General features: G+C 35.6%; 2 protein-coding genes across 2 annotated transcripts in view; one reads left to right on the top strand and one right to left on the bottom strand.

Moving 5' to 3' along the window:
* The window catches only part of LOC128165582 (receptor-type tyrosine-protein phosphatase F-like), a 78,342-nt gene that overhangs the window by 27,862 nt on the left and 29,035 nt on the right, over positions 1-21,445 (bottom strand). Inside the window, exons 4-8 of the mRNA XM_052830256.1 lie at positions 18,486-18,668; positions 16,253-16,363; positions 11,320-11,580; positions 9,271-9,371; positions 8,808-9,006 (exon numbers count right to left, since the gene is read on the bottom strand). Of these exons, the coding sequence (XP_052686216.1) occupies positions 8,808-9,006; positions 9,271-9,371; positions 11,320-11,580; positions 16,253-16,363; positions 18,486-18,668 (855 nt within the window). The remainder of the gene's footprint in view (positions 1-8,807; positions 9,007-9,270; positions 9,372-11,319; positions 11,581-16,252; positions 16,364-18,485; positions 18,669-21,445) is intronic.
* LOC128165585 (putative nuclease HARBI1) lies at positions 3,617-4,681 on the top strand. Its single transcript, XM_052830260.1, has 2 exons — positions 3,617-4,009; positions 4,145-4,681. Exons 1-2 carry the CDS (start codon positions 3,646-3,648, stop codon positions 4,300-4,302), a joined length of 522 nt encoding a protein of 173 aa, XP_052686220.1. The 5' UTR covers positions 3,617-3,645; the 3' UTR covers positions 4,303-4,681.

Genomic DNA, 21,445 nt, shown 5'->3' with positions numbered 1-21,445 from the left:
TGTATATTTATGAACTAAATGTATGTGGTTTCTGTGTAGAATAACACTGATATTTTTAAAATGATTTTAAATAATCCATGTAAATCCATGGTTTGAAAAAAAAAATACTTCATAATCAAGGATATACCTGCTTACTTGGGCAGCTACAATTTGAGAAATATCTCCTGCCTCAAAATGTTTCACAGCCCTGTCCAAGCCCTTGTAGTTATGAACTTCTTTCCCATCAACTGTACGTCGTAAAATCATGTGATGATAGATTTGTTGAAAGGAGATCTTGGGCAGGGAATTGGGAGGGATGGCAGAATAAGACGCTAACTGCAATGGGGGGAGGTTTTCATGACCAGGTATATCTGGAATAATACCATCAAGTGTTGTAGCCTGGAACTTAATGGGCAAATCAGTCAGTGCACCCTTTCTTTTCCTCTTTTGGTCATTTGAATTCTCCCGGGTAGCCATCTTCGACGAAGTATATAAACACGGAAGTGCCCGTAGTGCACGAAGTTCAACCCTTAATTTTAAGTTTAAATAGCGTAATACCTTGTATTTTTTCTCATAAAAAGTGAGATCTGGATACAATGATTACTTTAAAATAAAAAACAAACACACTTTCACTTAAAAATACTTTATTTCATGCGTGTGAACTTTTGTTCTTTCGTAGTAGAAATAGTGACCTACATAGCAGTTGCCCTGCGGAAGTAGTTATGCGCATGCGTGGAATTTATCGTGAAACAGTCTAATAGAGTTACAGGTACATCACTGACAAATAAAACTTACTTTGCCATAAGCCTCTGCATATACTGTTTGTCAACGGCCTCTGTCAAGCAACAACAAGGGCTAGCTCCCATTTGTTTAACTTGATTACGTCACATATGTCGTCATTTTGGTGGCGGATCCTAGAAATTTTTATAGCTGATACTGAAGAATATTGATTTAACTTGTCACACAAAAAGTGGAACTGTGCATTTTTTTTTCAAATATTCCTACTTGTCTTTATCAATTTACGCTTTGATTTTGTTTACACTTTGATTTTGTTTACAAAAAAAAGTGACACCCGAATTATTAGAGTTATCCACCTTTGTATAAATGATCAAAATGACAGATGCTAAGAACGGATATTTGCCGGTTTTTTAGTAAGCCTACCGGTTATATAATTAATCTAGGAATAGGAAATCATTCTTTGAGTATTATGAGGTGATAATTTTGGTCGGGGCGTGATCAAATCCAATAAAGCAGGCACGTAGCATCAGGGGGGGCCAGGGGGGGCCTGACCCCCCACTTTTTCTCGCAGCAAGAAATTTTTTTAAATTTACATATAAAAAATGGAATTATCATGGAGTTGGCCCCCCCACTTTTTTGGGGGTATGTAAAAAATTGATAAAAAATAAAGAAATGAGGAGTGAAATTGAAGTTATATAGTACGCCCCCCCCCCCCCCGGATTAGATTTTGAAGATTTGGGGAAAAATTAAAAGTTGTCCTTTTTTTTTTTTTTCTTTTTTGCTTGTCAAGATTTTTTGTATGAGTCTGCCCCCCCCCCCACTTTCAAAAACGATGCTACGTGCCTGTAAAGGGCTTTATTGATCACACCCCGACCGAAATTATCATCTCATAATATTCAAAGAATGATTCCTTATTATTTATACCGGTATTTATATAATTTTAAGCCATCATACGATTATATATTTAAATATAAATAAGCAAACCCTGCTGGCGCCTCGATTTGGCGTCATTTGTATTATGGGTAATATAGTACAAAATCGATACGTAGTTTTATCACAGGCAAAGACACTGGAAAATGTAAATATATATATATAATTTTATGCCATTGTTCGATTAAGTATAAAATATAAATAACCAAACCCCGCTTGCGCCTCAATTATACGTTATTTGAAGTTTTGGCTTTTATAGTACAAAATCGAAACGTAGTGTTATCACAGGCAAAGACACTGGAAAATGTAAATATTTTGATGTTATTTTTACAATATATTTTGTTGTGAAATGTTAAACATTTAAATAATATATAAAACACGTATCTGCAGACTTGAAAGAATTTTAACTTATGCAATATTGTTGTTATTTATTGTCATTTCTGAATACATGTAGTTTTACGGGGTTTTCTGCCAAATACTACTTTTACTACTTATAGAAATTTATTGAAGGGGTAAGGTCATGATTTTGGTCAATTTTTCCTCCGTTTTTAATATTACAATACTACAGTAAGGCATATCTAATAGTCAACCAAAATTTGATAAACATATATTAATTTATTGAGTGATATGGTACCTAGAATTTAGAAAGATTTTCATTTAATAAAGTTGCATCTTTTAAATTCAAAAAGATAGAATAATAAACAAAGTACTGAAGAACTGACGGGAGTTGATTTTGTCGATGTTTATTTATTTTTAAATCAATGATACGTTATTTTGCATGACAAGTACATGTACTTTCTAATTTGTATTTGAATAACGCACATTTTTATAATATCAATTTTTGGACTTTTCTGACAAGAATGTCGAGAAACCCCCATATGAATCATGTTAAATAATATTTAAAGATAAAAATAATTCAATCAAACTATGTATCAGTAATAGAAATATTTCTCGAAAATTGTACGGACCCAAGCAATATTAAACTCTAGTCTCGTTCAACCAAACGCTCGGCTGACACCGTAAATCTCCGACAAGCAAGAGAGACTCTCTGCTTGTCGGAGATTTACAGAGACAGCCTAGCGTCGAGTTGAACGAGACTATATTTAACTCTGGCGTAGGAATACATACGACTACAAAAATATCTAAATTGTTCGTAACATTTAAAATCTGACTATTTTCAAGGTATTATAAATAAGTTTCCTTGAAAAACAATGCTTTAGCATACATTACATCGAATTTATCAATTATTTTCAAAAACTAAGTCTTGTCAGCAGCGATGATTTGTGCTGAGGTCCAAACACTGTTTCACTTTCGGTTTGTCTGAGTAACTGCATAGGAGAGTTGATTAAAATCAACTTCCAAAAATAAGGATACCAGACTTACAAATAGCAACGTAAGTGTACTGTGAAACGAGATGCTACATATATGTACGGCTATATTTATCCCAAACCTCACTTCTCTTATCCCAGTATGAAATAACTGAATGCAAACAGCAATAAATATTTTGAACAGTTAAAAAACCCCACACAGTTCTCTAGAGTTTACATATTTCAATTTTAGCTCCTCATTTCTTTGCGATATTACGCTAGTGGGAGTTTTCTTGAAGTCGTCGGAGACACAGTAGGAGTGGACAAGACTACTGTCTCCAGGGTAGTCCGTAAGGTGTCCCAAGCCTTAAGTTCCTTGGCTCCCCGTTTTATCAAATGGCCAGCTAATGACGAACTTCCCATCATCAAAAGCGAATTTTTCAAACTAGCTGGCTTCCCTGGTGTTATAGGGTGCATAGATGGCACCCACGTACGAATTCAAGCGCCATCTCAAAATGAACCTGCATTTGTAAACAGAAAAGGCTTCCACTCAATAAATGTACAAGCCATCTGTGATTATACAGGTGGGTGTGGGTGTGTGTGTGGGTGTGTGTGTGAGAGAGAGAGAGAGAGAGAGAGAGAGAGAGAGAGAGAGAGATTTTGAAACCTACGTTCATCATTTTTACTTTGCATGACATTTAACTTTCTTGAAAGTGTATTTTCTTTTGTAGGCAGATTCACCAACATTGTTGCTAGATGGCCCGGAAGTACACATGACAGTCATGTATTTCGTATGTCAGGCATTCGACAAACAATTGAGGAGAAGTTTCACTCGATTAACGACGGGGTTGTTCTTGGTGACAGCGGCTACGCGTGTAAACCTTACCTAATGACTCCGTATCTAAGACCATCGACTCCGGCCCATGAACGGTTTAACTCGGCCCACTCCAGAACCAGGGTAACCATAGAACGTGCCTTTGGTTGGTGGAAGAGACGATTTCACGTTCTCAATGCTGAAATTCGGATGACGCCGGAGAGAGTCTGTACAGTCATAGGTACCGTACAAATCTAAAGGCAATGTACATGTATTGATGGACTTGGGAACAAGTTAATTTGTATTTCCCAAATTGATCTGCATTTTCAAGTTTTTAAGTATAGATAGAATGAACGTATCTTTTGTGTACTTGTAGGAGCGTGCGCAGTACTTCATAACCTGGCTATTCTATTTCGGGAACCAGTTGTAGATGACGGCCAAGACGTGGACATCGATGGGAATATCCAAGGACAGTACAATGGACCCGAAGATGGGAAGAACATCAGAAATTATATCACATTGCATTATTTTTAAGAAACCACATTTTCCCCTTTTGCTGTAGATGGGTGTGTGAAGTTTGAATGCTACCCAAAGTTATTCCGATTTGTTCGTATATTGTATGGGTATTCATATAATTTATAAATATCGAAATTGTGTCAATATGCGGGTTACATCGATCGGTAAAGTTATATGGAGCACAGTAGTTAGCAGATCTAAGTTCTAATTTATGAAATTAAATATCAGAATAATCTTTTACATTGTTGTGTTTTTATAACAATCAGAGAATTATTTTTTGATCAAAATTTTAAACAATTACCAAGAGTTTTTTTTTAATCACAATAATATGAACAAAAAAAATATAGAGACACTTTATATTTTAATATTAGTTTATTAATTGTTGATCATTTTTATTTCGTTTACTAGTCCTCGGAAGGCATTTCCAACTCCTGTCGTAGCTTCTTGTTCATAAGCATGTAGAACGTCGTTTGTTCCCGTAATTTCCGTTGTTGCTCTACCAATACGGCGTACTGCATTTGTGTCACATCTTCAGGTCTAATCCTCTTACGCCGACCACTATTTCCTACATTTCTTGACCTATAATGCATAAAAATGTTTATTTTTGAAAAGTGTATACACAAAATCATGTAGATGGAGACAAAGTATAATGTCGAAAATTATTATAATTACATGCTTGACTCCATACAAGTCGTCGCAGTTGTGACTGTACTTGAAGTAGGTTTTTCTGTTGCTTCGGTAGTGGTAAGACTCTCGTCGTTTTGCGCCTGCTCACAAAATTCTTCGGGGACCTGGTCTCCACTTTCTTGAACACTTGGAATCAGCAATTCCGTCAAAATTGACACAGTAGTGGGGGAGCCAATCACCTCTATGTTGCTTTCGTCTGTAATGTTAATGAATTTATTATTATTATTTTTTCAAATGGTTGTCGTTTTTTGCATATTTAAAAAAAAAATACATCATAATGAGGTTCAAAACTACAACTAATTTAAGGCTAAAAGTAGGTGCGTTCAGAGTTCACCAGATTGTTACCAACGGCAAGTTCGGTCACCAATGTCCACAAATGGTTCCCAATGGTAGCAATTGGTTACCAATGATGACCATTGGTGTACTTTCAATTTCAAATGAGGTCACCAAATCTACCGGCAGCCTAGAGCTTAGGCAAGTTTGGTAGGTGACGCCATTATGCTAATTCAACATGGCGGGTTATAAGATGCCTCTAGATACTGATGTAAATAAAGACTTAAGAATAAAATATATGCATATCTTATTGAATGAATACCACTGAGGGGCTTTTAAAACCAGCTTCTATACCCAGAAACATGTCATTATTATAGAGAATGTGTGCTAGAGAACCATTTTGATATTCTAGCTTGGACTTTCGGTAGGACGTTACTTTTTCTTGCATCAAATCAACTTAAAATGATGCTAATATCGAGCGAAATATGCAAAGATTGCGTAGAAATGGCTTTATATATAAGGCGGACAAATCTTGTTGATTTCAAAGATCCATGGCTGAGTGGCACTCAGCAAAGAAATAATTGATAGGCCTACGTCACATTGCTGTTTGACACAACTACCCAAAGTCCAAGCTCCTGTTAAAATTGATTCTAATTAATATACTTTTTGCTGGCGTTAAATATTTATTATCAATTTTGCAATTAATCTTTACTTTCTTTGTATTAATGATAGCTATTGGTAACATTAGTCATTTTGTAGACCTCTTTATATAATTGGGAATAAGTATAATAAATCGCTCAATGAAGCTGTTTTAAAGGGAAACAGTCACACTACACAGAGGAAAGGTATTTTGTTTTGTTTTTAACTGTTTTATATGTTTAGATGGTTACAATTGGTAACCAAGTGTAACCAAAGGCTACCATTTGGTCGGATTTGACAAAAAATCGTTCATGGTACTACCTATACAAATTGCTACAAATGGCAGCATTTGGTGACCACTGGCTACCATAGTTCACCAATGGCAACCAAATGCTGCCAGCGGTAAATCTTAATTTCACCAACGGTACAACTCTGAACGCACCTAGTGTCTTTTAAACTAAATAGAAAAGCACTGTTACTAACTTTTTTAACCTGAATGCATCAAATGATTTTTTTTTTCTCATTTCAAAAATTTCGGCCATGGGTTATTTAACCCATTTCCTCTTAAATTTCATATGTTTATATTTCATTAAAATCTTGTTAAAATCCGCTCCTTGATATCCACCACAATTACTTTTAAACACAAGGTGGCACTGTCATACGTGACGTCATTTTGTGATTGCATGAATGAATGTAGTTCAACATGCTCGGATCGGATGTGGATTGAGTATTGAATGAATGGATATTAATGGTTGAATAAGGATACACAGTGACTTGTGGAGCTTCCTTAAATGATTTTGACGGGGTAAGTGATTATTATTTAACATACAGGTGACATGGAACTATATTATTGTGGCGTCTACTGCTGTAAACAAATTTTTAACAAAGGGAGAAAACTCGTGTGATATCAAACAAAAATCTGATGTGTGATATTTGAGTCATTTTCATTTATAGTATCCTCGTGTGCCCAGTAGTCGTGCGCTTAAGAAATAATCTGATTTATTGAGCGGTTAAATTAAATTAAGGATTATTTGTCAAGATAATTAAACTTACTGAACTGTATTCTGATTTTCTGTGTATCTAAAATACATTAAAGTGCTTTAAACAGCTAATTATCGAGGCCGAAACGAAGCGAGGAATTATGGTCGCCATCTTTGTTTGGAACCAGTAGTCGTGCACCCGGAATGAGGCCAAGAAAAGTAAATTTTGTGTAGTTGGTAACTTTTTCATTTTGATGTCACAAATAACATATCAAATATATTCTTAAATATCAACATATTCCAACAAATGCTATGAAAATTTAACAATAAGTTAAATAAATTATGTTTCATAATCTTGGTGAATTTCATCATTTCACAACTTATGATACAGTCATATACAGGTTAATTTGTATTTCAAGATAACAGATATTTGATACTATCTTAAGAATCACATTAATTTATCAAGATCAAGGTATACACAAATTTGAAACTCAAATTCTTCTCTATTTACAGTGAGGGCATAGATAGTGATCCCCTATCCAGACTACTCTGATGTCAGTGCAGTAATTTAAGTGCACCCAATGTCTACATTTGTCACACTGTACCCACTTTACAAAAATAAGGGATGTGCTGTTTCGAACAGCATGTGGGGTGAACATTTTACAGATACAACACAATTCTTCCTCAGAAATAGAGCAGTACGTCCTCAGAGTCTTCGGATAGGAAGTATTGCCTTGAAGATGTGTTGTCAATTGGCTGCACATTGGAGGGTCCAGGTTCCTGTGAATGACCTTTTGTTTGAGGAGATGTTTTCCTTTTCTTGTTTCCACACTTTGGACTTTTACCATTCTTCGTAGAGGTGGTAGGGAGTGTCTGATTTTTTATGTTGTTTCTCTGTTTTGGGGCTGCTGCTGCTGAAACATGTTCCATAATTTTCGCTGATACCTCCGGCTCAGTAATTGCTCTGCCTGATGTAATCTTGCTCAAGGTTTTGTGTTCTTTTTTGGCCTTTAATCCCTCTGATTTTATACGAACAAGCTCTCTAGTTCGCTCTGCAAAAAAATCCTGACTGTTGTTGTTTTCATCTGCATCCAAATCAGAGTCGCTCTTGTCTTCTTCCTCGTTCCTTTGAGTTAATACCGAAGAAGAGAATGTATGTGTTTACGCAGTTACATGTACTGTATTGTTAGTGATTGTTAGTGATGTTAATTGTGTCGATATTTTTTTCAACCAAGTCAGCAAGTAGCTGTATTTCGCTAGTGTCAAAATTTTTCCCCCGGTTTCTACTTAACTTTGTTTGGACGTCGGCGTCTGTCATCTTGCTAGAATGTTTACAAACAAAGCAGACGCCCCGGAAGTTGACGAGCATAGCATTATGGGTAATATTTAAAGAATAAGAAAGCTTTAATGACTCATTAATATTTTAATGCTGCATTAACTAACAAACCTTTAATAACGGTTTTGTACAACAACCTTTAATGTGTTTATTAACTAATGATTTGTTTAGAATTTAATGATTCATTAGGCTTAATAACACATTAAATTTAATGAACCGTTGATACAACCTGGCCCAGGCTACTAGCAATAAGACACAGCAAGATGGTCAACAGTTTGCAAATGTACTTTTTCTGCATTTCCCCCATAGAAATCTTTCTGACTCTTTTGCTTTAGAGACTTGAGAAGAAATCTTGGGGTCTTTATTTCATGATATGTTCTAGAGCCTGTACCTCACACGTTAGTTAAACAAATAATATTGATTGTTGATATTTCTAAGTTAACTACAAAATTTTACAGCATGGTAAATGCATGCTATCACCATGATCATTGTGAGTTCTGTTACCATGCATAGGAATAATTCTTTCAAACAACGCGTGCTTTCTTGAAAAATACTGCACTTCAAAATCATCCAATCATCAAGCCACAACAGAGTCACATGACACTTACTTCCTTCATTGGTGATGACTGTGATGAGTTGCGACACTGGCCCCTCCCCTTTGGCAGAATAAGCCAGGACACAAATGGTGTATGTGTCATTGGGACTCAGATTTGTTATGATGGTACTGTTAGTGTTTGATTGGACTTCCTGGTTGTGCCACAGGATTATGGGTAAATTTGGTTGCATAGTGTAAAACACTCGATATCCCTGTCAAAAGAACAATATTTGAATTTCTTCCACAAAATGACACTAAATATATCTCATAGCATCTTAATTAAACTATCTCTTTGAATTAATAATTAATTAGGCCAGATTTGCTGTTCATGACTTTAATTGGTAAAGGAAAAAAATAATTTTGGAATTTTGATCATAACAAATATCTGGGACACCCCCCCCCCCCCCACATAATTATAAAAAAAACCCATAGTTATAAAAACTGCAAGTATTTTTAATATTAGATATGACAACAACCTGTATGACTTCATTTGGTTTTTCTGGGGGTAGCCAAACGACCTGAACTGTTCTGGGGTTCAGAGCTTTGGCTATTACATATCTGGGAGGAGTTCCTAGGGCTGCAATAAAAACTTGTCTATTAAAAACCAAGCTTCCTCGTTATTTTTCTGCATGCATAATATTTTAGGTATAGTACAAATTCTTTCAAATTTGCAAAAAGAAGTCAATACCATTTTCATTCATTGAATAATGCAGTATGGTATATACAAATAGTCAAAGCATGCTCAACACTGATGAAATATACTGGTATATCATGTAATATCATGCAAAACATGTGAGAAAAATAAATTTAATTGATAAAAATATAATACATGTGAAATCTTGAACAGTGAACACAAACTAAAAAAACCCGTCTTATCTTGTTTTATATTAGCATAATCTAACTCAATAAATACATCTGAAATACATAGACTTGACCCAATTAATTTGACCCAGATCATTTAAAGCTGTAAATGGGGGGGGGGGGGGGGGGGGGGAGAAAAGAGCAAGTGCACTTTGGTTTTAATTTACCAGCTACAAAGGTCAGTCTGAATATATAAAGATGTAGGTGAAGAATAAGTGTGGCAAAGACATTAAATACAGGCGACTACCAGAAAGGCTTATCACACACACCCCATGAAGTCCGACTGCCATTATCTGCCAGAAGCATGCTAACCCAGGTGAAACAGTATATTCCAACTGACAGGATGTGGCATATCTCACATGATAACATCTTTCAAAAATATAAAATTGGATCCCTAGCACACAAAAATACAAGCTAACTAACACAATATCAGGTTTCGCAACCAAGATGGAAGTCTCGAGAGAATTTTGAACAGACTAATAAACTCAGCACTAAGAGAAGAAATAGTTTCTGCATCAAAGACTGATTCAAAGATAACTGTATTCTTTTTATATTGATGGTTCAGGGTGCTCAAGAAGCTGTGAATACAACAATGAAAAAAGAAATTGCTGTTGAAAACTGAAATTGAATATTAAAATTGAAATTTCGAACTCAAGACTCTTTCACACAATCAATTTAAAATGATATTCAAGTTATTAATTCAAGCCTCTAGAAAACAACATTGTCCAACTGATAGATGGTATTGTTGTTGAACAACCTTCACTTTACACAGCAAGTTTCCAGAAAAGAAGGAAATCTGACATAGTCATGGTTGACATCCTGTTTATTGAGCTTTAGTTTTTTTCAAATGTTCAAGACCTAAAAAAGCTGTGAACAAGGATAAGATGATTGGAAACAAATGAACAAACAAGTTGTTTGTTCATTTGTTTTCAATCAATTTATCCTTGACAAAGCCTACTTTGTGTTGAATGACATTTGTTAAAATCTCGCTGACTGACTATAGGTGAATACAAAGAAAAAAGGAGATTATAAAAGGACGAATTACAAAATAGTAAAAATTGTTACACAATTTTGTGTTGAAGAACCTCAACAGAAGCTGTATGCACGTGAGTTTTATCAATGGGTCTGTCATACAACATAGAAAACTGTATAGGGAAGTGTGTGCAATGGAAATCTTCATCTGTCACTTCAATGTAAAAGGAATGAACAGAATCCAGCATGAATGACCGAATTCTGGGAGTGAATGGCCTTGACCAAATGAATGCCATGGAAGTATCGTCCTGATAAATTCAAGACAGACCCTAGCTGACATATCTTGGAATCTACATCTTAGTCAAGATTGGAATCTTCCATGTATATATTCTCTGAAATCCCCCTCCCTTCGCGGAAGTGCTGCATTCGAAGAACTTTTTAACAACGAAAAATAAAGATTGCATTGCTTCCTGACTAACATCCCAATTGAACCCATTATTCCGAATTTGACTGTGGAGATTCTTCAGATGTAAGGTAAAGTTTTGAAACATAAGAAACCTGTTTATAGAACCCCCCCCCCCAAAAAAAAACCAAACTCTTCTAGTACGTTTATTTTTTAATAGTGTTAGTATTTGCAAGGTACATTTCTAACACATAGCGCTCATGCCGGTGACACGAGACAGCCATCTTACCTCGGACGATGACTTCTCCCACATGTTCGATGTTCCCCAGGTTTGATGAGGCAACACACGTGTAGTTCTTGCTCTCTGTGACATTTTTTAATTGAAGGACGTTTTTTCCTATGACAGGTTCGCCCAGTTGATTGGCGCCATCTCGCCACAAGACATATGGCATCGGAGACCCTATTGCCACACATGTTAAATTGACGCTGCCGTTAGGGTCCACTTCCTCTCGCTTTGGTGGGATAGTGAAATAAGGTGGAACTATTCGGACTGAAAGGGAAAAATAAAATGAAGTAATTTACCTTTTACATTCTTAGTGGCAATTCTATAAGAATTTCATCGAAAAGGAGAAAATTTCATTGAAAAGTAGAAAATAATTGATTTTTATGGTAACAAGAAAGCAACTTTATTCACTATATCATTTTATTCTCCAGCAAAAATTATCTTTGGGGAAGATAACTCTTGGTGCAAAATTTAAAATTCCATTCAATATCTTCCCCAAATATTCAAGACTGACCTAACTGACTTAAATAGACAGACATCCATCAAGGACATACAGTACCGTCAACGCGGATCCCGTATTTGACCGCGCTCCCCCCGCGGTTATTTAATCCTTTCCGCGTTACACCATCGCGGTTAATTCATCGCGGTCCTCGCTGCAGCCATGTTTAAACCGCGGCGGTGTGACCTACCGTTGTACAAGGTGATCGGAGATTTTTACCTGTATGCTATTAGACAATAAGACGGCCACCTAACACTGAGAGTCATTATATACTGGCCATGTCTGATGTATTGTTTTCATTTCACATATTAAAATGATTACGTATTTTAAATGCACGTTTTCAAAACTCCTTATCAATTATTTTAGAGATATTTTAATTAAAGAATCATCTGCACCCGTAATAATTTTCATGTAACTGTTGATATACCTATTATTTCAAAAATATTTAGTCATTTTTATAATGTAATCTACCTGACGGAGAGTGTTAGAACTATAAAACATTATTTTTCGATTTTTTAATGATTTTAAACATTTCCGACTACAAAAATGTTTTAATCCATATCAGTATGTAGCTCGTTTTACGACACTCTCTCGATGCTCAAGTCAATTAATCTAGTCCGTGACAGGCACATGCTACACGGAGAACGTATACCTACGGTCAACGGCATGATATGAAAATTTTACTCAACCCTTAAAATACTTAATTATATTGACATAATTTTATGTGAATTCAATATGAAGCTACAACACAAATGTACATGTAGTATCAGCTGCGAATACCGTTTTTCGTAACCGCCCCCTCCACCTCTTCAACGTTTTAATGACTGGGAAAGTACATGTAAATTGTACTTGACTTTAGTCCCAATTGTTTAACACAAAGGAGTGAAACCATTGACGGGAAATCACTCTACGCTTGAATGCACAGAATACACTGGTACATGTACATATGAGACAGGTGGATAATCCGTGTAACGAGTGACCATCAGGAATTTCATTTGTTTTTAAACAATTTTACTAACAGTAATAACAAGAGAGAGAGAGAGAGAGAGAGAGAGAGAGAGAGAGAGAGAGAGAGACTGCATGTCGATACTCAAGACAATTAACCTAGTCCGTGACAAGCACACGCTACGCGGTGTACGTATACCATACGATCAACGGCAAAATATGAAAATTTTACTTTACCCTTAAAATATAAAAAGATATTGATATCATTTTATGTGTGTTGAATATGAAACTACATGTACTACACATATGTCGTATCTGTAGCGAATTATAACGTTTTTTTGTACCCCCCTTTCCAACATTAGATGACTGTCAAAGTTAACTGTATTTGTCCCAATTGTTTTACACAAAGGTGTGAAACCATCGCACTGACAGGAAATCACTCTTTGCTTGAGCGCACAGAATACACGGGTATGAGGCAGGTGGATATTCCTTGCAACAAGTGACAGCCAGGAATTCTACCCGAATATCAAACAATTTATTTAACAGTAACAATAAATAATTGTTTCATTTTACTGCCTTCTTAAACTATAAAAGGTGTTTAACATGTCTCTTCCCCCGAAAAGAGAGAGAGAGAGAGAATTAGTTTTCTTTTTAAATAACGTTGTATACGAACTAAACTTCACAAACACAGTGTCATGCATTAAATTAAACATCATAAACAGTGTTAAATACTTTATTGTTAGACAAACTTCTTTTTTTCCTTTACCCGAAGACTAATAGAACGAAACTGTTTTCCTTTATCAAGGAAGAAGCACGTGGTGCAGCTCGCGGGCTGATTTGATTGACAGGTGAAGCACGTGGACTCAGACTGAAACTGCATATTGGATTCAATCACAATGTCTTTTATAAATACTAAACTTAGAAAATGTTTATATTAGTATATTTCAATTGAATGCAGTGGCGTCGGGGGGGGGGGGGGGGCTAAAGAGCATTACTCTCTCTCTTCTCTCTCTCTCTCTCTCTCTCTCACACACACACACACATAAAGATCGTAGATAAAATCAAGATCATCAAGATCGGCGACACTCAATCAAGAAGCCTCCTCTGTAAGATAGGTGTACGGTTAGACGAAGCCGTACGCAATTTGGAGATTTTCTTTTGTCTTGAATAGGTGTGAAAACCCCTAGAGCATGTCGTTTTCTACCCTAGGTTTGTTAATCACTATACACAGGAAATGATCGCGACTTAAAATTAATATACACAATGAAGGAAATGTGTACAAAATTAGTTGGCATTTGAATTTTTTTTTAAAGTAACTCGAGATGTATGCATTTAATAACATGTACAACTTCCCACGTTGTTTTGTGATGTAACAACCTCATTCCATTTCTTGTAAAGAAATGTCTATCTTCACGCACACCAGAACGCTTAGCCATTGTTTTATGAAAATCACCGAATATACATGTACGTGTATGTACAGTGTATCTTTTCAGGGCAACACTTAGTTTTAAACTGAATAAAACCCGTGCGATGTGAAGAATCATACAATTTTAATTGTGAGTACTTTTTTCCTTTGTGTTTTAATTAGGAGAACTGATTTTTCTTTGAACATTTAATTGTGAGCAATTGTTTTTATAAGGCTATAACTAGTCGGTCTACAGAGCTGGTTGAAATCAATTTTCCGAACAAAACAATGACGCTTGTTACAGCAATTATAAAGTCCGGATTTTCCGTAATATGAGCGATTAAGCCACTTTTAAAATTTGAATGAATTTTTAACGGTTTCATAGGATAAAATGATATTGAAAATAAAAATGTACATACCTGAATATTTATAAAGTAAAATATTTAATTTAAGTAAATAAGTATTATTAATTTTACATTTTTTTTGGTTAGATTTTAAAATTTAATTTAATCGTATATCGATATATCAATAAATATGTAAAGCATGATTTTTCAACCAACTGCGGGCATGGCTCATTTTACCTTGGATTGTACAGATAACAGCTTTAAATGATTAGAATTCAAATATTACCCCAGTATTACCAAATAAACAGCAAATAAAAAAAAACATTTACCTTAAAAATATGTGATTTTCTATAAAATGATCATGATTATCTTTATGCATTAGTTAACTTATATATATATGTTTAATGCATGTTATATTTTTTTAATCGAGGGAGATAACTCGTGTTCCTTTTCGATACTTTTTAACACCTGTAATCGATCGTTCAAACCGCGGGGGCGTTGTCATTATGGGTGATTGAACCGCGGGGGCACGCGGTTTTTACCTGAGACAGGTGTTTAAACCGCGTTGCAATTTGGACCGCGGGGGTGCGCGGAAAATACGGGATCCGCGTTGACGGTACTGTACATTAATTTCTAACACGCAACATCTTTATAATCTGTATCAATTTCTGTGGATTATGAGGCATATCTTACAAAGGTAATGCATAGATAACACTTTATGGCATCAAATAACATATCAAAAGGTGTGTGTTCTTCTTAAATGAAATCCAAAAGACATCGAAAATGTGATGGTAGGTTTGAGGAATATGTCATTAAAATTTATATCGGCCTGATCAATTTATTGTAATAAGATGGCTCGGTGAGATGCCCAGTCAGTACGAAGGGTGTGTGCTAAGATTACAAGCATGATATCCAAGTCTTTTTTTGTGAATAAAGCTAAGCATATGTTACATCACAAATAACTCCTGATATCTTCCACTCTGTCTAGATGAGGCTACTGATCTCAAGAACTGGTAGCATGTTAAGTGTAAGAGCCCTTCTCTGTGTTTATTTCCTTCATCAAGTATTTAAAGTATTGATAGGTGGACGGTCGAGATAAGTCTTACACAGAGAGAGAGAGAGAGGGAGAGAGAGAGAGAGAGAGAGTAAGTATTAGTATTTATAAATCAATCATAATTAAGCTATATTTTAGAAATTATTTTAAAATTATATGATTTTATTCTTTGATTCTTTGTTTCCTATTATCATCAGAAGTGGGAAGTAGCCGTGATGTGAAATATGAACTTAATAATTGGGCTTGCCTAACATTGTCCAATGAAACACTGTACTACATTACACAATGCAAAAACGGGAAAAACAGTAAGGTGTTTCTCTTTCAATTTCGCGGTATTTCAAAAGAATAATTCTGCAAAACTACTTATGTCAAAACTGACATGATGCTACGTACGGCCATGAAAATTTTCTACACTTTATCTGATAAGCCTGTGGGTATCTACAGTATCACATGGTTCAACAACAAGGAAATTTTGAAAATATGAATCAAAGGCCTCAATATTGATATGGTTACTGACAGATGTTTAACAAGAGTATAATAGTCATCATTCATTCACTAAGGAGCCACACTGGAATACATATAATTTGTAATGGCATTTTTTGGAAGCAGTAGGAATTTTACCAAGATAGATAACTCACTGATTAGAGAGAGAGAGAGAGGGAATTTTTCAATGGACACTTGGAGATACGCACCTCTGACATAGAGCATGGCAGCATAGGAATATGCCACTCCATATTCATTGGATGCTACACATTCATACCTCCCATAGTCAGATTCTAGCGCCTTGGCAATTTGCAGAGAGCCTGAAGATGAAAAAGAATTTCCTATGAGATAGAGAATCAAGGAAGCATGTTTCAACAAGTTCAATTTCCCATGCTTTATTGAAAGAAACCCTAAACCTAAAACAAATTTGTCAAACAAATATATACAATATGTGTAAAGAGGATTCAATTGGATAGAGAAACAAGAGGCCCATGGGCCACATTGCTCACCTGAGCAACAATAGGCATTACAAAATCAGCTTAACGAAGTCATAATAAAAAATATCTGGACAATGTGGTATAAAACATGTATATCCTGTATAAATAATAATCCATTTCTCTCCCCCCCCCCTGGATATTCTTATGTTTATAATCAAGTTCCTTTTCTAACCTGATGATTTTATAGTCATATCAAATTCAGCATTGCATTTCTCAAAAGACCCTTAACAATTGTTTATATACAGGATATAAACCTATATCAAACTCTGAACCCTGTGTGAGGCCAAATAATCATCCAGGGGCCAAAGTTTAAACAATTTTGAAGAATCAGCAATATGTAAATATGCTATCATATAAGTTAAAGCATATATAATAACATTTCTCTTTTTGTGAATGATTAGAATGTTTTCCTTGGTACAACTGGATCCCCAATGTGGTCCCACCCTACTGCTAAAGAGTTTGATTTGAACAAATTTAAATCTACACAATCTGGAGTTGCTTTCACTAAAGTTACAGCTTTTCTACGCAAATTTTTTTTTTGAAAAAATAAAAGGATTTTTAATATTTACTCTATGGTTTTAAAGAGGAATATTTTTAAAGATTTTTCTTTATATATGCCTATGTACAACTTCGACCCCCATTATGGCCCCACCCTACCCCTGAGGGTCATGATTTTCACAACTTTGAATCTACACTACCTGAATATGCTTCCACATAAGTTTCAGTTTTTCTGGCCGAACAGTTTCTGAGAAGATTTTTAAAGATTTACTCTATATATAACTATGTTATGAAATTCAACCCCACATTGTGGCCCCACCCTAACCAAAGGTATTGGAAACAAGAGGGGGAGGGGTCAAATATCGCTGCGATAATATTTTTGAACCCCCTCTCCAATGGGAATTGGAAATAGGAGGGGATTCAAAATATTGCAGCCATAATATTTTGAACCATCTCTCCAATAGCAGAGATAGCGCAATTTTTTGTGTGCTGTAAATTGTAGTTTTTTTTACTATCGGAGGCACTGTAGCTCCCAGGTCGTCCATCCGAATTTTTTCAGACCAGGAGCTACAGACCTGCAGCCATTCAATAGCAGTAAAAGTTAGAGGGGGGTTCAAAATATCGCAGCCATAATATTTTGAACCCCTTTTCTAATGGGAATTGGAAATAGGAGGGGGTTTCAATATATCGAGGGCATAATATTTTGAACCCCCTCTCCAATAGGAATTGGATATAGCTAAGGGGTTCAGAATATCGCGGTCATAATATTTGAACCCCCTTTCCAATAGCACTGAAAATTAGAGGGGGTTCAAAATATCGCAGCCAAATTATTTTGAACCCTCTCTCCAATAGCAATAAAAATTAAAGGGGGGTTCAATATATCGCGGCCATAATATATTGAACCCGGGGGTCTATATATTTTTTTTGGGGGGGGGGGTTCAAAATTTTGCAGCGATAAATTGAACCCTGGTTCATAATATCGCATAATATATTGAACCCGGGTTCAATATTACGTGGTATCAAAATATTATATGACACCGGCGCCAGATAGCTCTGTTGGTAGAGCACCTGACTAGAAATTCAGGGGGCCCGAGTTCGAATCCTGGTCTGGTCCCATACCGTTACATTTGGTGCCATGACATGCCATGACCTGCCCCTGGAACTGACAGGCTAACTCCTACCAGGAGAAGAGGCTGGGGTGATCTTCGAGTGCGAAGATCATTTAAGGGGGAATGTGACGGTCAAACTAGTTCGAATACCGGCGCCAGATAGCTCAGTTGGTAGAGCACCTGACTAGAGATTCAGGGGGCCAGGGTTCGAATCCCGGTGTGGTCCGTCATTATATCTCTCATCCCGTTACATATGTAATCATATTAGAAGTGGCACCCTACATGGGAACCTTTTGTAGATTAAAAATTCAAACTTTTGACCAAACATATACAAGTACCTGTCCGTGTAATGGTCAGTCTTCCATTATCGCCCAGCTCTACTGGGACATTATTTTTGAACCACTCAATTTCGAACTTGTGACCATTAGCATCCGCTTTACACTGCATCACTGCTGGCTTTTCTTTCTCCACAGACTTCAGTTCGGGATTGATGATAATGTTTGGATAGCCTTGTGGAAACTCTGAAAGGACAAAGACGAGATAGGTGAAATCTTGGCTCTGAGATTCATTCAGCAATGGTATTCTTGTAACAACTTTGTTCACACCAATTTGTATACTAAATCAGCAAACCTTATTTTTGGTGTGAATATGAATTTCGGTACGTGCAAAGTTTCACATTCGGTTTCAAAAAGTACCCGAGACGTCCTCATTCTATGACATTAGTTTGATAAATGAATGTTCAGTATCACGAACAAACAAGAGGCCCATGTCAGCTGAGTAACTGCAGTGTGGCTTTTGCAACATAAATTTATGTTCATTTCAATTACAGGGCCACCGAGTTCGTGAGTTCAATCCTCGGTCGGGGCGGAAGGTGGAGCTCCAACAAAAGTGAATTTCTCTGTGCTTTATATATATCCCCGAGTACCCAAACTCCGTCACCATAAGCAGAAAACCTCCCGCGTTTCTCTGTAAATTATGTTTTCTGCTTTTTATCATTTGCAATCACTAAATATAATCTTAAACAATATAATTTAAAAAATTATTAACAAAAATAGTTTTATTTTTACTCAAATAAGCCCTCTGAATATTACGTTTATCACGCGTGCTTATTATATCTTATGAACCTAACTCCGTCACCCACATGCTCTATGATATGGCAGGGAATGAAGACACATTAACAATTTAGTTAAAACTCAATTTGTATCTAGGTCAAGTTATAATAAGTAAAAATGGTGCATACAATTTAAATTGTATTTAATTTCATCGAAATGAAATGATCGCCTGAATAAAAAATGGGTCCATGTAACAACAATCACAATGGCCTTTTCAGAAGGTATGGATGCCGTTTGATTTATGTCCTTATATATTTCAAATATTTTATATCATTAATTAATATATTACTTATTATATTATTTATTTATTACATTTTTAGAAATGTAGGATATTCTAAATAGCGATATACCGGATATATCTATACCCTGTATAAGGCAAAAGTATCGGCATGAGCGATTTGACGTTATCATCAAGAGTAGTGCATAAAGGCTATTGCGGTCTGAAAAAAATGTATTAATTACCTTAATCAAAAATGTATTACATGTGAAATGTTTCATCTTGACCTCTCTAAAAATGGCTGACCACCGTAAATGATCGAATGGGCCCGCATGTCAGAAATATCGATATTTTAGTGCACCCGTGAAAAAGTTTTAGCTGATTTCACACAATTAATGGTGCATAAAATGAACAAGGTTTAATTCTGTTATTTTTTTACATATTCTTAAATTTAATCGTTGCAAATTGTTGACATCTAATTAGAGATTTTTGACATGTAAAAAATGACGTCATAATCGTACTTGATTTCAAACGACGAGGAGTTTCCCAAAAGTGACGGAGTTAGGGTAGTGACGGAGTTAGGGAGCTATGCGATATCTCTATATCATTCACTATGGGCAGGTATATGTCAATTTGAGAGTTATTGCAAGGTTTGTGCTTATTATATGTGTGTATCTATGCAATGTGTATCGTTCCTATCCTCTCAAATTGTCGTTTAACTGTATTCCACCTGTATCTCAAGCGACTGTGTAGTGCACGGCCAGCGCGCTAGGTTCTGTTCATCATCGAAAGCAAGATTTTTGTCTTTAGACGGCCGAGTGGGGAGCGCGGTGGCCGCTCACTGCTAGAAGAATGGGTTATATATATATATATATTTGTTATATTCAGTAGTATATTCTCACTATATAACTCTGTATAGACGAATAGTCAATAACTGTAATATTAGCTCGTCCGAAAATTATTGACCGGTCCATATTTTTTTTATATTGACTGGCTAGGAATAATATCTAGAGAACATTCCCTCTATATCAAATAATCGCCTCTGATTAGTTGATTTGTTAACGATGACGTAAATAACTCTTCGCGAATCCAAAACAAGGTGACGTCATAATAGACAGTCAGTCAAGGCAAGTAAACAACGGACGCGCAATGCTACGGTTTGCTATCATAACGGATATAAGGATTTGCGAATTACTGTGAAGTAAAATCAGGTAGAACATCTGTACATTAATTCTTTCGGTCGGCGGAATATCACCAGTGACCGTTTGATGCTGAGGATATTTTGGAAATGAACTTTGCACAAAATTGAATTCGTGAATTCTTTGTTGAGCTGAGAAAAAAATAACGGCGATCTGTTTTCAATTACTTTCTTAAATTTTGGTTTGTTTCTTCATATAACAAAACAAATGTTGACTCTGTTTTCGGGCAACATTGATTATATTAGCCCCCTTGGGACGAAAATATTGCCCTCCTCGGGGGCTAATATAATCAATGTTGCCCTCAACCCCATTCAATATTTGTATAATATATATATATATATATATATATATATATATATATATATATATATATATATACACATATATATATATATATTAAATTCAGTAGTATATTCTCACTATATAACTCTATATAGACGAATAGTCAATAATTGTTATCCCCGAGTACCCAAACTCCGTCACCATAAGCAGAAAACCTCCCGCGTTTCTCTGTAAATTATTTTTTGTGGTTTTTATCATTTGCAACCACTAAATATAATCTTAAACAATATAATTTATAAAATTATTAACAAAAATATTTTTATTTTTATTTAAATAAGCCCTCTGAATACGACGTTTATCACGCGTGCCTATTATATCTTATGAACCTAACTCCGTCACCCACATGCTCTATGATATGGCAGGGAATGAAGACACATTAACAATTTAGTGAAAACTCCATTCGTATCTAGGCCAAGTTATAATAAGTA

This window comes from Crassostrea angulata, chromosome 10 (genome assembly GCF_025612915.1).
Source record: "Crassostrea angulata isolate pt1a10 chromosome 10, ASM2561291v2, whole genome shotgun sequence".
In the NCBI taxonomy this organism is placed as follows: Eukaryota; Metazoa; Mollusca; class Bivalvia; order Ostreida; family Ostreidae; genus Magallana; species Magallana angulata.
Note: the sequence above shows the minus strand (reverse complement) of the source record. Positions and strands in the feature narration are given on the sequence as shown.